This window comes from Rutilus rutilus, assembly GCF_951802725.1.
Source record: "Rutilus rutilus genome assembly, chromosome: 25".
NCBI classification, from domain to species: Eukaryota; Metazoa; Chordata; class Actinopteri; order Cypriniformes; family Leuciscidae; genus Rutilus; species Rutilus rutilus.
The window spans coordinates 30101645-30119145 of record NC_140229.1 but is presented as its reverse complement, the minus strand read 5'-3'; the positions used below and the strand labels follow the sequence as shown (position 1 = coordinate 30119145).

General features: G+C 43.1%; 1 protein-coding gene across 1 annotated transcript in view; it reads right to left on the bottom strand.

Moving 5' to 3' along the window:
• Positions 1 to 1954: 1954 nt before the first annotated feature.
• The window catches only part of LOC311284941 (uncharacterized protein), a 227028-nt gene continuing 211481 nt past the window's right edge, over positions 1955 to 17501 (bottom strand). Inside the window, exon 26 of the mRNA XM_084400254.1 lies at positions 1955 to 2312. Within this exon, the coding sequence (XP_084256380.1) occupies positions 2094 to 2312 (219 nt within the window). The 3' untranslated portion in view covers positions 1955 to 2093. The remainder of the gene's footprint in view (positions 2313 to 17501) is intronic.

Sequence of the window (17501 nt, the reverse complement as noted above, 5' to 3'; positions counted from 1 at the left end):
TATCAGAATGGCTATAAATAATAGTAGTAATAATTCTACTACTAAATTGTATTATTATTATTCATAAATAATAATAATTATAAAATTGCTAAAAAAACAAATATATGTAAAAAAAACATATATTGTAAAAAAAAAAGAAGAAAAAAAAGAGTATTTAAGACAAATGCACAGCTGTGTAAATAAACAGATTTGCGCTTCACACTGAAACATGCAGCACATATATTTATTTAATTAAATCGCAGTCATAATGCAATTTTGGTTTCATTTCGATGCAGCCCTCCTCATGCTGCCTTGCACGCAGCACAATTTTATTCACGCTGCTAGGCAGCCTGGACACCATGGACCAGATTTTCCCATCAAAAAGGGAACCAATCACAAAACAGGGAGGGAGCAGCAAGACGATGACGACGTCTATGCGACACACCGAAGCAGTTTGTTTATATCTATGGATCCAACATGGCAGCAGACACGATGTTACCTTTTGATGCAGTTTAGAACGCAAGTTTATTTCGTCTTCTTCCTCGTTGAATTTCTGTCGCTCTACATACGTCATCTGGTATAATTGTATTATACTGTGTTTACCATCATTTGGAGTAGAAATGACAAAATCCTGACACCGTCATAAACCATGCAAATTAAGCTGAGACAAAGAAACTCTTTCCCGCTCAGAACTTCTTGATTCGATTGGTCTAACTACCCAAAAGAGGTGCGGACTTCAAACTCCTTAAAGGACGCACACACCATCGTGCTCTTACTTTTCCTTTTCACAGCTTGTTGTTTGGTCTTGTCTTGTCTTCTCTCCTCTTCTTCAAGTTTATCTGCTCTCCGTTTTGTTTTGTGTTTTACTTTTGCTTCTTAGCTTTTTGTATTAGTCGTATCTCCGGCTCCTTGCCTTGTTTAGTCTCGTGTTCACTCATCTCTACTAACAGAGAAACGGACTTTAAACTACGTTTCTGGCAACTCTTACAAGTAAACCGTTTGAACTTCCCGCGAACTACACGAGCTCCGGAAGAACTGAAAGAACGCGTCCAACTAACGGACACACCAAGAACGGACACTCACACACACACATTCTCGCTCAGCAACAAAAGATCAATGCAATTATTGTCTTTTTCAAGGTTTAAATGTGTTAAGGTTATCTGCCCCTGTTTAAGGTGGTTTTGATTCTTTGCTGGTTCTCAAAGGTTCATTGTTTGTGATATGTTTGCCATTCTGTAATCTGCTCTATCTTTCTTTCTTTCTTTCTTTCTTTCTTTCTTTCTTTCTTTCTACTACTCATATATGTATTCTTTGTTAGATGTAGTTGTATGTTTATAGTTTCATTTATTAAAAACCCATTATATGCTTGATTGTCTCTGTTTGCTGCTCACGGAACAAAGCCTCTTAAATGTGTACGATCATTAGCTTTATAAAGTTAAGGTTTATAAAGTGTGATCAGCCTACAAGTTAATAATCTTATAAAACAAGAAAGTTATTCCTCATGGCCAGAGTAATAGCCTCTCTTAAGAGTTGATAAGAAAATCGCATGATTCATTTGGCGGACAAACTAATTCGATGTGACATTAATTCTGTAAATTCATAATTGATTGCAATTTGTTGTGGTTAATTATATAAATATATATATATATATATATATATATATACTGTATATATATATACTGTATATATATATATATATATATAGAGAGAGAGAGAGAGAGATACAAATATATGGCCTATTTATTCCATTTTTGGGATTTAAAATGTATAGGTAATATGGCTCAAAACCAGTATGATTAATTATTAATGATTAATTATTGATTATCAATTATACATTCCCCTCATTTGAGTTGATTTTGCTACAGTATGTAATATTTCATTGTAAAATTAAAAAATTATTCTTTGCACAATTACACAGTTTTGCGCTTCACACTAAAACATGCAGCGCATATATTCATTTAATTAAATCACAGTCATATAGCAATTTCAGATTTATTTCAAGAACAGTTACTGTGTTTAATAAACATTTACAAGTGCGCATTTGTAAAGACACCAAAAGTTAAAACAGTGTTTGAAACAGACCAGTTTTGGTGTCTACAGAATCCAGTTTGAAACTAGAAGTGAACTCGGACCTTCTTGTCTTGTGCGGGCGCTTCGGGACGAGCTGGAGAAAACAGTTTGCTGTTTAAGTCTCCTCTCCACTCGGTTATTCCCAGAAGAAGCCCCATCTGATGCAGTTTGATCAGGTGACGCGAGTTTGAACGGGCAACGTCCAGCAGGAGAGCTTTAGATTTGGCCTGACCGAGCACTTTAGAGAGCGGCTCCAAGAACACCTGCACAAAAATAATCAAAACACACATTGCAAAAAATGCTTTTCTTAGTATTTTTGTCTTGTTTCCAGTCCAAATATATAGAAATTCTTAAATCAAGATGCATTTACTAGATGAGTAAAATGACATAAGATATTATGTCTTGTTTTCCAGGGGAATGTTGATGTTTAAAAAAATGATCTTCAAATGGGGTAAGAAAAATATTCTTAATTCAAACACAGGGCTCGACATTAAGCCTTTTCATGTGCTTGTCCTTTGGACAAGTAAATCTGTCATTCACTTGTCCGAGTAAAAAAGTTGCTTGTCCGGAATTTTTTTGGTGTGGGTGTGCTGTAAATATAATTTATTCTGAAGAAATATCCTCATCTGTGTTCAGTCAGCTCTGATATATTTAAATCTGCATATTGTCAGATTTAAACAAATCCCAGATTTAAACAAAAAAAGTATAATAAGAATTATACTTTTAAACATGAAAGTAAACCGCCAGTAGGAGGAGGCAGGCGACCGTCTTAATGAGCGAGTCATTGAGTCATTCATTCAAACAATTCGTTCAAACAACTGATTCATTCAAGAATGAGACAGATGTTTATGAATGGGTCATTGAATCTTTGACTTGGCCAATTCGTACACAACGCTGAATCATTCAGTAATGAAACACGGTTAAGTGTTGCTGTGAGATGCGTTACGGTTCTGCTGTGATCTTTGTTTGGAACTATTTTTGCTGCTGAAACAGAACAAAAACAGTCAATAATGTGTTTAAAATGTAAGTGACTTAATTTGAACTGTTTATTGAACTGTTGTATCAAAAGCAATGTCACATTTTCAGTCGTGATGGTACTCAAGAAAACAGCACTTGTCGTGTGAGGTTGCTAAACTTTATCATATGTTAAAAATATTATTTTGAATTTTGGCACTGGCAGTATGTTGTTAACTGAGTTTAATCTGAGTTTACATTTGTTTGGATTTCTCCTCGAGAGGCTGCGCGAGCCTCAACAGCGCAACCTTGTTACCGTCAGTAATACATTTATTATCCACTATCGATCGCAACTTACAATAAATATAATACAATCAGAATCATTCTCTCATTTTAGTGATTCCCTAGTTATTTTTTTGTTATTGACGTTTAATCAGGCTACTTGTCCGGTCGGGCAAGTAAAATTCTCTTTTACTTGTCCCTTCAAAAAATCCACTTGTCCCGGACAAGCGGACATGCGTTAATGTCGAGCCCTGAAACAGAAACAATATTATTATTTTTTACCCCATTGGCAGATAATTTTGCTTGTTTTAAGCATCAACACACTTAATTAATCACTTAAATAAACAAGACTTAATATCTTATATCATTTTACTACTTTAGTAAATGCATCTTGATTTAAGAAATGTTATGAAATAATATTTGGACTGGAAACAAGACAAAAATACTAAGTAAGAAAAGCAATAATATAATAATAATAAACTTTATTTTATATAGTGCCTTTAAAGCAGCTTCTCAAGGCATTTTACACAATAAAAATACAAAGAGAAAAGGAAAAAAAGAATAATACACAGATAGAAATGAAAAGCGTACAAAAAACAAAAGAACGAACTGAAAACAAAATAATAAAAACCATTAGGAAAAAGCTAACCTTAAAAAGTGAGTTAGATTCAAGGAAACACTTTATTATAAGATTGCATTAGTAATTGCACTGTGAACTAACACAAACATGAACATTGACAAAAGCTTAATAAAAGCTGTGAAGATATATTGCTCATTGTTAATGTTAGTTCATGTATTAACTAATGTTAACAAGTGAAACCTTATTTTAAAGTGGGTTGCACTTTACTTTCTAACCATAACTTAAGTACTGAGTATTAATAAATGACTACATCTACATATTATAGGGTTAGTAATGGGGTTTGGTTTAGGGTAAGTTGCATGTAATTATGCATAATTTATAGTTATTATTACTTCTGTAACTACATGTAACATGTAACAATGACACTGTAAAATAAAGGGCCCTATCTTGCACCCAGCGCAATTGACTTTGTACACCGACGCATGTATCATTCCTATTTTGCACCCGCGCAAAGCGGACTTTTCCCTCCACAGAAGCACGTCGGTTAACTAAGAAATACACTTGCGCTCCCCGGGGCGGTTCAGCGCAAAGAGTGTTCTGGCGCATAGAGTGTTCCGGCGCAAACGTTCCCTCATGCTATTTTACAGGTTTAGAAAACAATTGCGCCACTGACCGAAAAAAAACAGTTTAAAGTCAGTGGCACGTTGTGTATGTTATTCATATGCTATTTTAAGGGCGCATGCTTGACCTTAATCAATGTGCACAACACGCATACACTTTGATTCTCTCATCTACACACAGGCGCAGCAGTTATCATTTTTGCAAATCATACATTATTACGATAGATAGATAGATAGATAGATAGACAGTTTATTATAAAAGCATACATCTAGCTTACACATTTACCCAAATTATCATACGCCTGTTTGACCGAAGTTAATTTGGGTGTGTTTCTCCATCCCCAACGTCCCTGACGAGAACGTCGGTCTCCTTGGCTGTGAACCGCTCCTGGCGTCCGCCTGGCAAATCCGCCGTTATAATAGGAATCCGCTTTAGAACAAGCGCGCCTGCTCTTAAAGGGAATGTGAGATGTCGCTCTGATTGGTTTATTTCACGTTACGCCCAAACCACACCTATGAATAATGAAGCTACTTCAGACCAACCCCTTTTAGATTTGCGCCTGGCGCAAGAGTCATTTATCCCGCTGGGAAAATAGCAACAGCGCCCAAGACCCGCCCACAAAGTTACTTGCGCTTTGCGCTTGACACTTGCGTTTCAGATCGTTAAAATAGGGCCCAAAGTGTTAAATTTACTTTTAAAGAATAGTTGGTAACACTTTACAATAAGGTTTAATTTAATAAAGTCCCCCTGTGGTGAAAATCCAGCTTTTAATGTTGTTTATGTGTCTATGTGGTGTTTTTAATACGCTTTAAGACAAACCATGTGTAAATTCATAAGTCGACACCATTGCTGAGTATTTTCTCCTTAAAGGGAAACTAAACCCCTGGTCAGAGGATAGAGGGGACGAACCGAGGGTGGGGCTGAGCGGGGGGGGCATGATGCACCTGAGACCCGCAGTGACGGATTGATTGACAGCTGCTGTCAGACTCTAAAATGGAGAGTGACTCACAGGGTTGCAAGGTGACGTAAAGTACATGCATCTGATGAGTTTTATCGAGTTGATGTCAATAGCGCGCGCTCTCTGTAAGCATATTCATATTTTGCCGCTAGGGCTGCACGATTAATCGCAATAAAATCGTACACGATTTGGCAAAGGCTGCGATTATTTTGTGCGCAGCTTGTCAGTGGAGTGCTGCTGATTGGTAGTAAATACTGCCCCATCTGAACGCCAGAGGGCGCTCTCACGCAAACACGATAAATATGCCCCGCCGCAGAAGTACAATAATGCGCATCATTCCAGGAAATCCATGTCGCTGTTGTTAGGGTTCCGGGGTGATGAAGTAGGAGATGAACACGAAGGAGATCAATTACGAGGTTTTAATTCTCAATTACAACAGATACACAAAAACAGGAAGCGTGTGCTCAGAACAAGACTACCTAACATAAAACATTGACCGACAACTGAAAGGTGAAAGATAGGAACTTAAATACACAGATGATAACAAGTGATGACAGGTGACGGTGATGATGATGGTAATCAGGTGCAGGTGAAGATGACTAAACAGACCGGGAAAAACAGGACTAAACCAAAATCAACAGAAGACAGGGGAAAACGATAACAGAAACACTGAAAACACTAAAACAGAAACCAAAACTATAACATTACTCCCCCCTCCCGGGAGGCGCGTCCTCGCGCCGTAGAAAGACCAAATGGGTGGGAGGGTGGGCGCCCTGGAGGCTGACGGGAGAGACAAGGCAAGGGAGACAAGGCAGGAAGCCTCCAGGGCGGAGCAGGTTGTGGGTGAGGCCACGGCGGAGCAGACTCCTCGGGCGGCCATGGCGGAGACGACCCTTCGGGCGGCCATGGCGGAGATGACCCCTCGGGCGGCCATGGCGGAGACGACCCTTCGGGCGGCCATGGCGGAGACGACCCCTCGGGCGGCCATGGCGGAGACGACCCTTCAGGTGGCCACGGCGGAGACGACCCTTCGGGTGGCCGTGGCGGAGAAGACCCTTCAGGTGGCCACGGCGGTGCAGACCCTTCGGGTGGCCACGGCGGAGACGACCCTTCGGGTGGCCATGGCGGAGAAGACCCTTCTGGTGGCCAGGCGGAGAGGACCCTTCGGGTGGCCACGGCGGTGCAGACCCTTCGGGTGGCCACGGCGGTGCAGACCCTTCGGGTGGCCACGGCGGTGAGAACCCTTCGGGTGACCATGGCGGAGAAGACCCTTCGGCTGGCCATTGCGGAGAAGACCCTTCGGCTGGCCACGGCGGTAAAGACCCTTCGGCTGGCCGTGGCCCCTCAAGTGGCCAGGACGGAGGCCTGTAGCCCCCCCCCCCAAAAAATACTTGGGGAAAGTCCCAGGTCTCGACACTGGACCTGAAGAGGCAGGGGGCGGAAGCGGCTCTGGGCTGGGCAGCGTTGGGGGCTCGGTGCTGGGCAGATCCAGTGATGAGGGCTCGGTGCTGGGCAGATCCAGCGATGAGGGCTCGGTGCTGGGCAGATCCAGCGATGAGGGCTTGGTGCTGGGCTGATCCAGCGATAAGGGCTTTGCGCTGGGCAGATCCAGCGATGAGGGCTTTGCGCTGGGCAGATCCAGCGATGAGGGCTTTGTGCTGGGCAGGACCAGCGGTGAAGAGGGCTCTATGCTGGACGGGACCAGCGGTGAAGAGGGCTCTGTGCTGGACGGGACCAGCGGTGAAGGCTCTGTGCTGGACGGGACCAGCGGTGAAGGCTCTGGCTCTTGCTCGAAGACTGGCTCTGGCTCTTCTAGACTTGGAATTGGACTCGGAACTGGACTCAGGACAGGACTCAGGACAGGACTCAGGACAGGACTCAGGACAGGACTCGTGACAGGACTCTGGACAAGACTCGGGACAGGACTCGGGACAGGACTCGGGACAGGACTCGGAACTGGATCTGGCCTCTCTGGGCCAACAACTGTCTCAGGCTCGGCGGGCATGACGCGAACTGCCTTGTCTTCGGCAGATCTGGCGTGAAGTGCAGGCTCGGCTGGACTCGGAACTGGATATGACCTCTCTGGGCCAACTACTGTCTCAGGCTCGACGGGCATGACGCGAACTGCCTTGGCTTCGGCAGATCTGACGTGAAGTGCGGGCTCGGCTGGACTCGGAACTGGACTTGGAACCAGCGGCGAAGGGAGCTTCAAGCTCGGCGGGATCAAAGAGAACAAAAGCTCTGCGGGCATGACGCTGTCAGTCTCTAGCTCTGCGGGCTCGGCTGGATTGGCGTGAAGTGCAGGCTCGGCTGGACTGGCGTGAGGTGCAGGCTCGGCTGGACTGGTGTGAAGTGCAAGCTCAGCTGGACTGGCGTGTTCGAAGGCTTTTCTGACTGACATGAAGGCTGGGTCGAACATCTTAAAAGCCAGATCCGCACTGTTTGATACCAGCTTACGAGCTCTGGGGCAGAAGAACCCTGCAATAAATCTCCCCATCCTCTTTCTTCTCTTTTTTGGTCGGTCAATCTGTTATGGTTCCGGGGTGATGAAGTAGGAGATGAACACGAAGGAGATCAATTACGAGGTTTTAATTCTCAATTACAACAGATACACAAAAACAGGAAGCGTGTGCTCAGAACAAGACTACCTAACATAAAACATTGACCGACAACTGAAAGGTGAAAGATAGGAACTTAAATACACAGATGATAACAAGTGATGACAGGTGACGGTGATGATGATGGTAATCAGGTGCAGGTGAAGATGACTAAACAGACCGGGAAAAACAGGACTAAACCAAAATCAACAGAAGACAGGGGAAAACGATAACAGAAACACTGAAAACACTAAAACAGAAACCAAAACTATAACAGCTGTAGCTGAATAAACATAAGACTGAAACGCTTTGATTAAACATGACTTATAAATGCACGACTGCCTTATTCTGTGTAAGAAAGCACATCATCTCACAGAAGGAGGAGCTCAGCTGTCGTTATGAAGTGAGTTTGGAGTAAATGCATGTTATTAAATGTTGTCTGTTGTTGGACGAGGTTCATAAATGCTTCTCGTGTTTTGGAAAGTGTTTTTTTTCGTGTTTTTTTTCTTCAAATGCACGTTATAAGTGACTCAAACTCACAGTGCTTTAAGATGGAGCAGCGTTTACAGAGCCGTACATCAATGACAAACTGCGCATAAAAAATAATCGCAGCCTTTGCGATTTTAAAATCGCGATAAGCCATCTCGATTTAAGTGCGATTACATGTAAACTGCGATTAATCGTGCAGCCCTATTTGCCGCTATGTGAAAAAAATCCATCAAAATGCGCCGGCACGTTTGTAGACCCCAGGGCCCGGTTTTTCAAAAGGTTTAATCCGGATAAAATTGATCCGGATTTAGTAATCCTTTTTTTTGCGATCCGTGATCACGTAATCCACCTTACTTTTGAGCCAGTTTTTCAAAGCAACATCGGATTGGATCAATCTGATCCGGATAGGAACTTTTCAGGATCACCAAATCCTGTTTACTAGAGCCTTAAATGGAACCAACAGTGTAGCCTACTGGCTTAGCAAAGAACAACAGTTGGCAAAATACCGGTGGCCACAAATAACCGTTGTTTATTTTAATTTTAAGAAACAGAAACACTGTAATAAACAGAAACATTTTACTTTCCTTATTTTGTTATAATGTTAAATTGTAGATTTTGTTGTTTTACCATCAGGGGTGCAAACACATGTATGGTCAAAAAAGAGAGAGGTAATCGAAGCCCTCGTCCCGCGGCAAATATCCAGATACTACATTGCCACCATCCCCAACCCACCCCTATAGGCACATAGAGTCAAATGAAATTTAGAAAAACTATCTTGCACTTCTTCTTGCTTTACTGCTACTTCCTGAAAACAATTTCACCTGATGATTTGAATAGCTCTTTTTGTAAAGAATTAATAATTCTAGGATGATTGGGGTAATTGTGTAGGGTAGGCCTAGTGCATCTGCATAGAAACTAATAAACAAAATACAAATATAAATACAATAAAACACAAATACACGAGAAATAAAGCAGTGCTTTATGTTTTTCAGGTAAATTAACTGTATTAAGTATTAATACAGTTTATCTTTTGACAAAACGTGATTTTTCTCTTTCTCTTTTGTTGTTTGATTAACTTTGGTGACACAAACACTTTTACCTAACATAAAACATTGACCGACAACTGAAAGGTGAAAGATAGGAACTTAAATACACAGATGATAACAAGTGATGACAGGTGACGGTGATGATGATGGTAATCAGGTGCAGGTGAAGATGACTAAACAGACCGGGAAAAACAGGACTAAACCAAAATCAACAGAAGACAGGGGAAAACGATAACAGAAACACTGAAAACACTAAAACAGAAACCAAAACTATAACATTACTCCCCCCTCCCGGGAGGCGCGTCCTCGCGCCGTAGAAAGACCAAATGGGTGGGAGGGTGGGCGCCCTGGAGGCTGACGGGAGAGACAAGGCAAGGGAGACAAGGCAGGAAGCCTCCAGGGCGGAGCAGGTTGTGGGTGAGGCCACGGCGGAGCAGACTCCTCGGGCGGCCATGGCGGAGACGACCCTTCGGGCGGCCATGGCGGAGATGACCCCTCGGGCGGCCATGGCGGAGACGACCCTTCGGGCGGCCATGGCGGAGACGACCCCTCGGGCGGCCATGGCGGAGACGACCCTTCAGGTGGCCACGGCGGAGACGACCCTTCGGGTGGCCGTGGCGGAGAAGACCCTTCAGGTGGCCACGGCGGTGCAGACCCTTCGGGTGGCCACGGCGGAGACGACCCTTCGGGTGGCCATGGCGGAGAAGACCCTTCTGGTGGCCAGGCGGAGAGGACCCTTCGGGTGGCCACGGCGGTGCAGACCCTTCGGGTGGCCACGGCGGTGCAGACCCTTCGGGTGGCCACGGCGGTGAGAACCCTTCGGGTGACCATGGCGGAGAAGACCCTTCGGCTGGCCATTGCGGAGAAGACCCTTCGGCTGGCCACGGCGGTAAAGACCCTTCGGCTGGCCGTGGCCCCTCAAGTGGCCAGGACGGAGGCCTGTAGCCCCCCCCCCCAAAAAATACTTGGGGAAAGTCCCAGGTCTCGACACTGGACCTGAAGAGGCAGGGGGCGGAAGCGGCTCTGGGCTGGGCAGCGTTGGGGGCTCGGTGCTGGGCAGATCCAGTGATGAGGGCTCGGTGCTGGGCAGATCCAGCGATGAGGGCTCGGTGCTGGGCAGATCCAGCGATGAGGGCTTGGTGCTGGGCTGATCCAGCGATAAGGGCTTTGCGCTGGGCAGATCCAGCGATGAGGGCTTTGCGCTGGGCAGATCCAGCGATGAGGGCTTTGTGCTGGGCAGGACCAGCGGTGAAGAGGGCTCTATGCTGGACGGGACCAGCGGTGAAGAGGGCTCTGTGCTGGACGGGACCAGCGGTGAAGGCTCTGTGCTGGACGGGACCAGCGGTGAAGGCTCTGGCTCTTGCTCGAAGACTGGCTCTGGCTCTTCTAGACTTGGAATTGGACTCGGAACTGGACTCAGGACAGGACTCAGGACAGGACTCAGGACAGGACTCAGGACAGGACTCGTGACAGGACTCTGGACAAGACTCGGGACAGGACTCGGGACAGGACTCGGGACAGGACTCGGAACTGGATCTGGCCTCTCTGGGCCAACAACTGTCTCAGGCTCGGCGGGCATGACGCGAACTGCCTTGTCTTCGGCAGATCTGGCGTGAAGTGCAGGCTCGGCTGGACTCGGAACTGGATATGACCTCTCTGGGCCAACTACTGTCTCAGGCTCGACGGGCATGACGCGAACTGCCTTGGCTTCGGCAGATCTGACGTGAAGTGCGGGCTCGGCTGGACTCGGAACTGGACTTGGAACCAGCGGCGAAGGGAGCTTCAAGCTCGGCGGGATCAAAGAGAACAAAAGCTCTGCGGGCATGACGCTGTCAGTCTCTAGCTCTGCGGGCTCGGCTGGATTGGCGTGAAGTGCAAGCTCAGCTGGACTGGCGTGTTCGAAGGCTTTTCTGACTGACATGAAGGCTGGGTCGAACATCTTAAAAGCCAGATCCGCACTGTTTGATACCAGCTTACGAGCTCTGGGGCAGAAGAACCCTGCAATAAATCTCCCCATCCTCTTTCTTCTCTTTTTTGGTCGGTCAATCTGTTATGGTTCCGGGGTGATGAAGTAGGAGATGAACACGAAGGAGATCAATTACGAGGTTTTAATTCTCAATTACAACAGATACACAAAAACAGGAAGCGTGTGCTCAGAACAAGACTACCTAACATAAAACATTGACCGACAACTGAAAGGTGAAAGATAGGAACTTAAATACACAGATGATAACAAGTGATGACAGGTGACGGTGATGATGATGGTAATCAGGTGCAGGTGAAGATGACTAAACAGACCGGGAAAAACAGGACTAAACCAAAATCAACAGAAGACAGGGGAAAACGATAACAGAAACACTGAAAACACTAAAACAGAAACCAAAACTATAACAGCTGTAGCTGAATAAACATAAGACTGAAACGCTTTGATTAAACATGACTTATAAATGCACGACTGCCTTATTCTGTGTAAGAAAGCACATCATCTCACAGAAGGAGGAGCTCAGCTGTCGTTATGAAGTGAGTTTGGAGTAAATGCATGTTATTAAATGTTGTCTGTTGTTGGACGAGGTTCATAAATGCTTCTCGTGTTTTGGAAAGTGTTTTTTTTCGTGTTTTTTTTCTTCAAATGCACGTTATAAGTGACTCAAACTCACAGTGCTTTAAGATGGAGCAGCGTTTACAGAGCCGTACATCAATGACAAACTGCGCATAAAAAATAATCGCAGCCTTTGCGATTTTAAAATCGCGATAAGCCATCTCGATTTAAGTGCGATTACATGTAAACTGCGATTAATCGTGCAGCCCTATTTGCCGCTATGTGAAAAAAATCCATCAAAATGCGCCGGCACGTTTGTAGACCCCAGGGCCCGGTTTTTCAAAAGGTTTAATCCGGATAAAATTGATCCGGATTTAGTAATCCTTTTTTTTGCGATCCGTGATCACGTAATCCACCTTACTTTTGAGCCAGTTTTTCAAAGCAACATCGGATTGGATCAATCTGATCCGGATAGGAACTTTTCAGGATCACCAAATCCTGTTTACTAGAGCCTTAAATGGAACCAACAGTGTAGCCTACTGGCTTAGCAAAGAACAACAGTTGGCAAAATACCGGTGGCCACAAATAACCGTTGTTTATTTTAATTTTAAGAAACAGAAACACTGTAATAAACAGAAACATTTTACTTTCCTTATTTTGTTATAATGTTAAATTGTAGATTTTGTTGTTTTACCATCAGGGGTGCAAACACATGTATGGTCAAAAAAGAGAGAGGTAATCGAAGCCCTCGTCCCGCGGCAAATATCCAGATACTACATTGCCACCATCCCCAACCCACCCCTATAGGCACATAGAGTCAAATGAAATTTAGAAAAACTATCTTGCACTTCTTCTTGCTTTACTGCTACTTCCTGAAAACAATTTCACCTGATGATTTGAATAGCTCTTTTTGTAAAGAATTAATAATTCTAGGATGATTGGGGTAATTGTGTAGGGTAGGCCTAGTGCATCTGCATAGAAACTAATAAACAAAATACAAATATAAATACAATAAAACACAAATACACGAGAAATAAAGCAGTGCTTTATGTTTTTCAGGTAAATTAACTGTATTAAGTATTAATACAGTTTATCTTTTGACAAAACGTGATTTTTCTCTTTCTCTTTTGTTGTTTGATTAACTTTGGTGACACAAACAGCTGCAGGTATATTGGGTGCTGTCCCTTTAAGACGAATGCACGTATCTAATACCGGTAATGACACGCATCCGTTTTATTTTGACTGCGTTTACGGGGAAACTCGTTGAGACGGACACTGGCTTATTTTTTCGTGCACATGTCTGTTCAAACACAAATAGATAAGAAAGAAAAGGGAATTCGGTGTTCACGAACTTCACGTGCTGTCTGCAACTGCGTGGCTCTGTGCGCCGACAGACCATCTACATTTGGATGTTAAACATAATATATATAGCCTGATACAGCAAAGACAACGTCGGCAGTATTGACGGCAAAATAGGCTACAGAATATTTCGTTCTGTAGGCCTATTGACAGGGGCAATATTTGAAAATCGATAGCCTAATTAGGCCTTATTTTTAAATTACAATTATATATGCATTTGTCAAAACCAAGAGACTTTCAAGCATCAAAATGTAATTTATTAATATGTATTTGCGCCTTCTATTTTTGTTTGAAAACTTTCGCGTGAAAAATAAGCGTCGGTTGCGGTTCTATTTCTAGCACGCGGTTTCGGCGCGGCTCGAGAAGTGTGTGTGTCACGCAGGCATTGTGCTCTAACACCAGCTCTAACCAGTTAACATGAGAGCCGACATAAAAACGGACACTCCACGCCACGCAGAGAGAAATGTGATGCAGTGGCAGATCCAGAGTGAGACAGAAACACTAGTGGTTCACGCTTGCGCACATACTGCTTGTTTGGCGCGCAGTGTTCTGATTCGCTTATTTCCTATTTACTTGTTGGTGGACGCAATCCAGAATTACTGTTGGTTAAATTATAATCAGACCCTCTCAAACCCCCCCCCCCCCCCCCCCAAAAAAAATCTCTTCGGATCTGCACGATTCACACAAGTCACCCAAACTGACGTGAAAAAAGCGGGAGGCGCCGAAAAGCGCGCTGTTTGCACCCCTGTACCATATCTCATTAGATGTGACATGCTTCATATATGCTTCAAATATGAAGAAATTTATATATCATCAGTAAACATTGATTTTGTGATCATTCACTTAAAAAAAAAACCTCTCTGGTTTTATTTGGTTCGAAAAATCACAACTGAATCCACCCTTCTGATGGGATCAGGATAATCCTGTTTTTTTGGATCAAATAGATCCTAATCCGAGTTCAAAATTCTGAAAAACCCAAAGGGCAGGTTTGATCCAGATCAAATTTAAGATCGGATTACATGATCTGATCTTAGTTCAGAATCCCTCTTTTGCTTTTGAAAAACCCATTTCCAAGATTTGATCCAATCCGTGATCCGAAATCCCACTGGATTACTTTTGAAAAACTGGGCCCAGAGGATTAACTTTAGCCTAACCATAAATTGTGATTATATATATGATCACTCACATCAAGACGCCGCTGCGGTGGTGGAGTCCATCCAGGAGGAGCAGCGTTTGGCACTGCGTCGCTTCTCAGCGCGAGCTGTGTGGAGAAGCCCATGTCCACATCTATTGCATTGGAGAAGCAATACCGCGTAAAATGCAGGTTTCACACTCACGGTCTTCCAGGCCAAGTGCATGCAAACACTGGCGCCTAATTTCCAAGTCTGCTGGAAAGCTATGCAGTCCAGCAGTGCTGTTGCAATCAGCAACACTACACCTACGCACCCTCCTGACCACTGTACTAAATAAATCTACGCTAACTTGAAGCTATCCTAACTGATGCAATACTATGCGTGGTAGCTCGTACCAAGGGAGGGCGTGGTGAGCTCATACCAAGGGAGGGCGTGGTGAGCTGGAACCTGCTTACGTCACCTGCCACTGCTTACTTCACGTACCACCGCAAACATCCAATAGGAAAATTCAACTGCAGTAGCCACAGTTCAACCTGAAGAGGGCAGCACTCAGACGTTTTTACACCATATATTGTAGAATTAAAACACTTTATACCCAAATGTCAAAAAAGTTACTCGAATCAATGAACAGCACTTATAAAGCCCCATTCTTACAGATCATTAACTAAAAAAAGTTGGTTTAGGGTTTAGTTACCCTTTAAAACTGCAGTGAACCAAAGACAGTCTCAAAAGCACGCTTTGAAATCGCTGGTGTTTCTGACGTCACAAACTACCTTGTAACCAATCAGATCAACGTGTGATCGTCAACCAGTGGATCTCTGAGCTGAGTGAGTGAGTGGAGGCGGGGCTCATTTGCATATTCATAGAACCGCGCATACTAAATGAGGCAAGGGTGTCGAGTTACAGTCGAGATATGTTAAGGCATGAAGATATTTTTTTCAAGGAAAAAACTTTTACATATTTTGGTGATCAAAGTTGAGTTTTTAAAAGATACAATTATTGACTACAGGGGGACTTTAAAAAATATACTAAAGTGAATTTGCAACTTCAGGTCATTTATAGCCAAGCAGCAAAACACAACGTGACTCATCCAATCAGAAATTAGCTGCCAAGTGGCAGCCTAAGGCTAATCATAAACCAACTATCCAGCAGGGAGAGTGGGATCATTATGGGAATGAAGAAAGGCGCTCGAGACTAATGATATGATAGGAGACTGAACCTCTAACCCTCGAAGAATGACACTCGGCAACGGTTGTCATGACAACAACCTAGATACAGGACTTTCTCCCGCCTCGAGAGCCTCTGGTTCCCACCCACAAGACGTCTCGTCTAACATCCCAGTGATGATGGGAAAATGATCTTCGCCTAGCAATACTGGTCATACTTTACTATAAGGTTCATTAGTTAGCATTAGTTAACCCTCTGGGGACCAAGCTGTTTTTGGGGCCCTTGAGATGTTCTGACATGCTCTGACATTTGTGCTTTTTTCAGTTATTTATAAACATGTTAATGGCAAAGGTGTAAATTCACTCTATATAGCACAAACAGGGCTACCATAATATGCGAGCAACGTGTATGTAGATGTTTGTATTTTTAAGAGAATAATGTTTATGCGTGGTTATTGGAAAAAATTAAAATGAAAGTTGCTGAATTAAGACCACAAAACTCATACAAAATATGTGCCCACAAGACTTTTGACTAATGGATGTTGTCCCTTTGAGTTCTAGCTTCAAAATTATGTGAAAATAGTCTTGCTTTATCGTTCACAAAAAAAAATACATTGATTTAAATGGTGTAAAACAATATGCGAGGGGGAGGAGTAGTTTACACCTTAGATTACAATGTCCCACCCACTCTGCATAATGACTCTGCATAATTAGCCATTCATTCAGGTGTGACACTGACTGAGCCACAATGCAAGGACAAAAGATGTATTTAGAAGAAGACTTATATTGACCATTTAAGATTTCGCTTACATCTATCTTGTAAATATGTTTTGCTATTTTATTAAAAATGTTACAATTACAACAATAATTACAATTTCAACAATATTTCAAGTGTACTCTTTCTTTGTAAAAAAGAAAAAGAAAAAAGATTATAGGCCTACATTTTATCATATGTATTCATTATTTTGAATATAGCAAATATATATATATATATATATATATATATATATAAATATATATAATATATATAAATAATATAGTTATATATATATATAACGTTAGATATGAGCAGAAATTGCTAAACAAAAGCTTAGGCTATTTGATGTGGCAGTATATTCTACAGTAGCCTAAAAACTGTACCCAAATCTAGTCAACAAGTGACTGACTGTAACGTTGTTTTTATGAAATATTAGGGCATATAAATGCTAATTTGCAGTTTAATACGTTGCTTATACAAATACATTTTATTTCAACATATTCCAGTCGATTTTTACTCATCTCAGTAGGCTATAGCAAAGCAGTTTATTCTTTCACACACAGACGCGCGATTCATATTTAGGCTAAACAGTCTTTACAAATATGTACCCTTCATTCATCTCACAGAAAGGCGAGTCATATTATAGAAATGCGATTCATCTTTTTGCGGTTGCATAGGCCTACACTAACGTTATTCCATAACGTTATTCCACATCAACACTTGAGAAAAGAAAACAGCCTACCTCACTCCTCAGCGGGATCTGCTCCTCATATCAGGAGATATTGCTCCTCATATCAGCACTGTTCTGAGGAAACTTTTCTCCATAAGGTAGGCTATATTATGCCTCACTCGATTGCAACGCGCTTTGTTTACAGCTGATGTGGGCGTTCTCAGAATTTGCGTTTGAATAGCACGCGCTCTCCGGGGAGTGGTCAAATTACTTTTGAATGGCTCGTAATGAGCTCGACTGG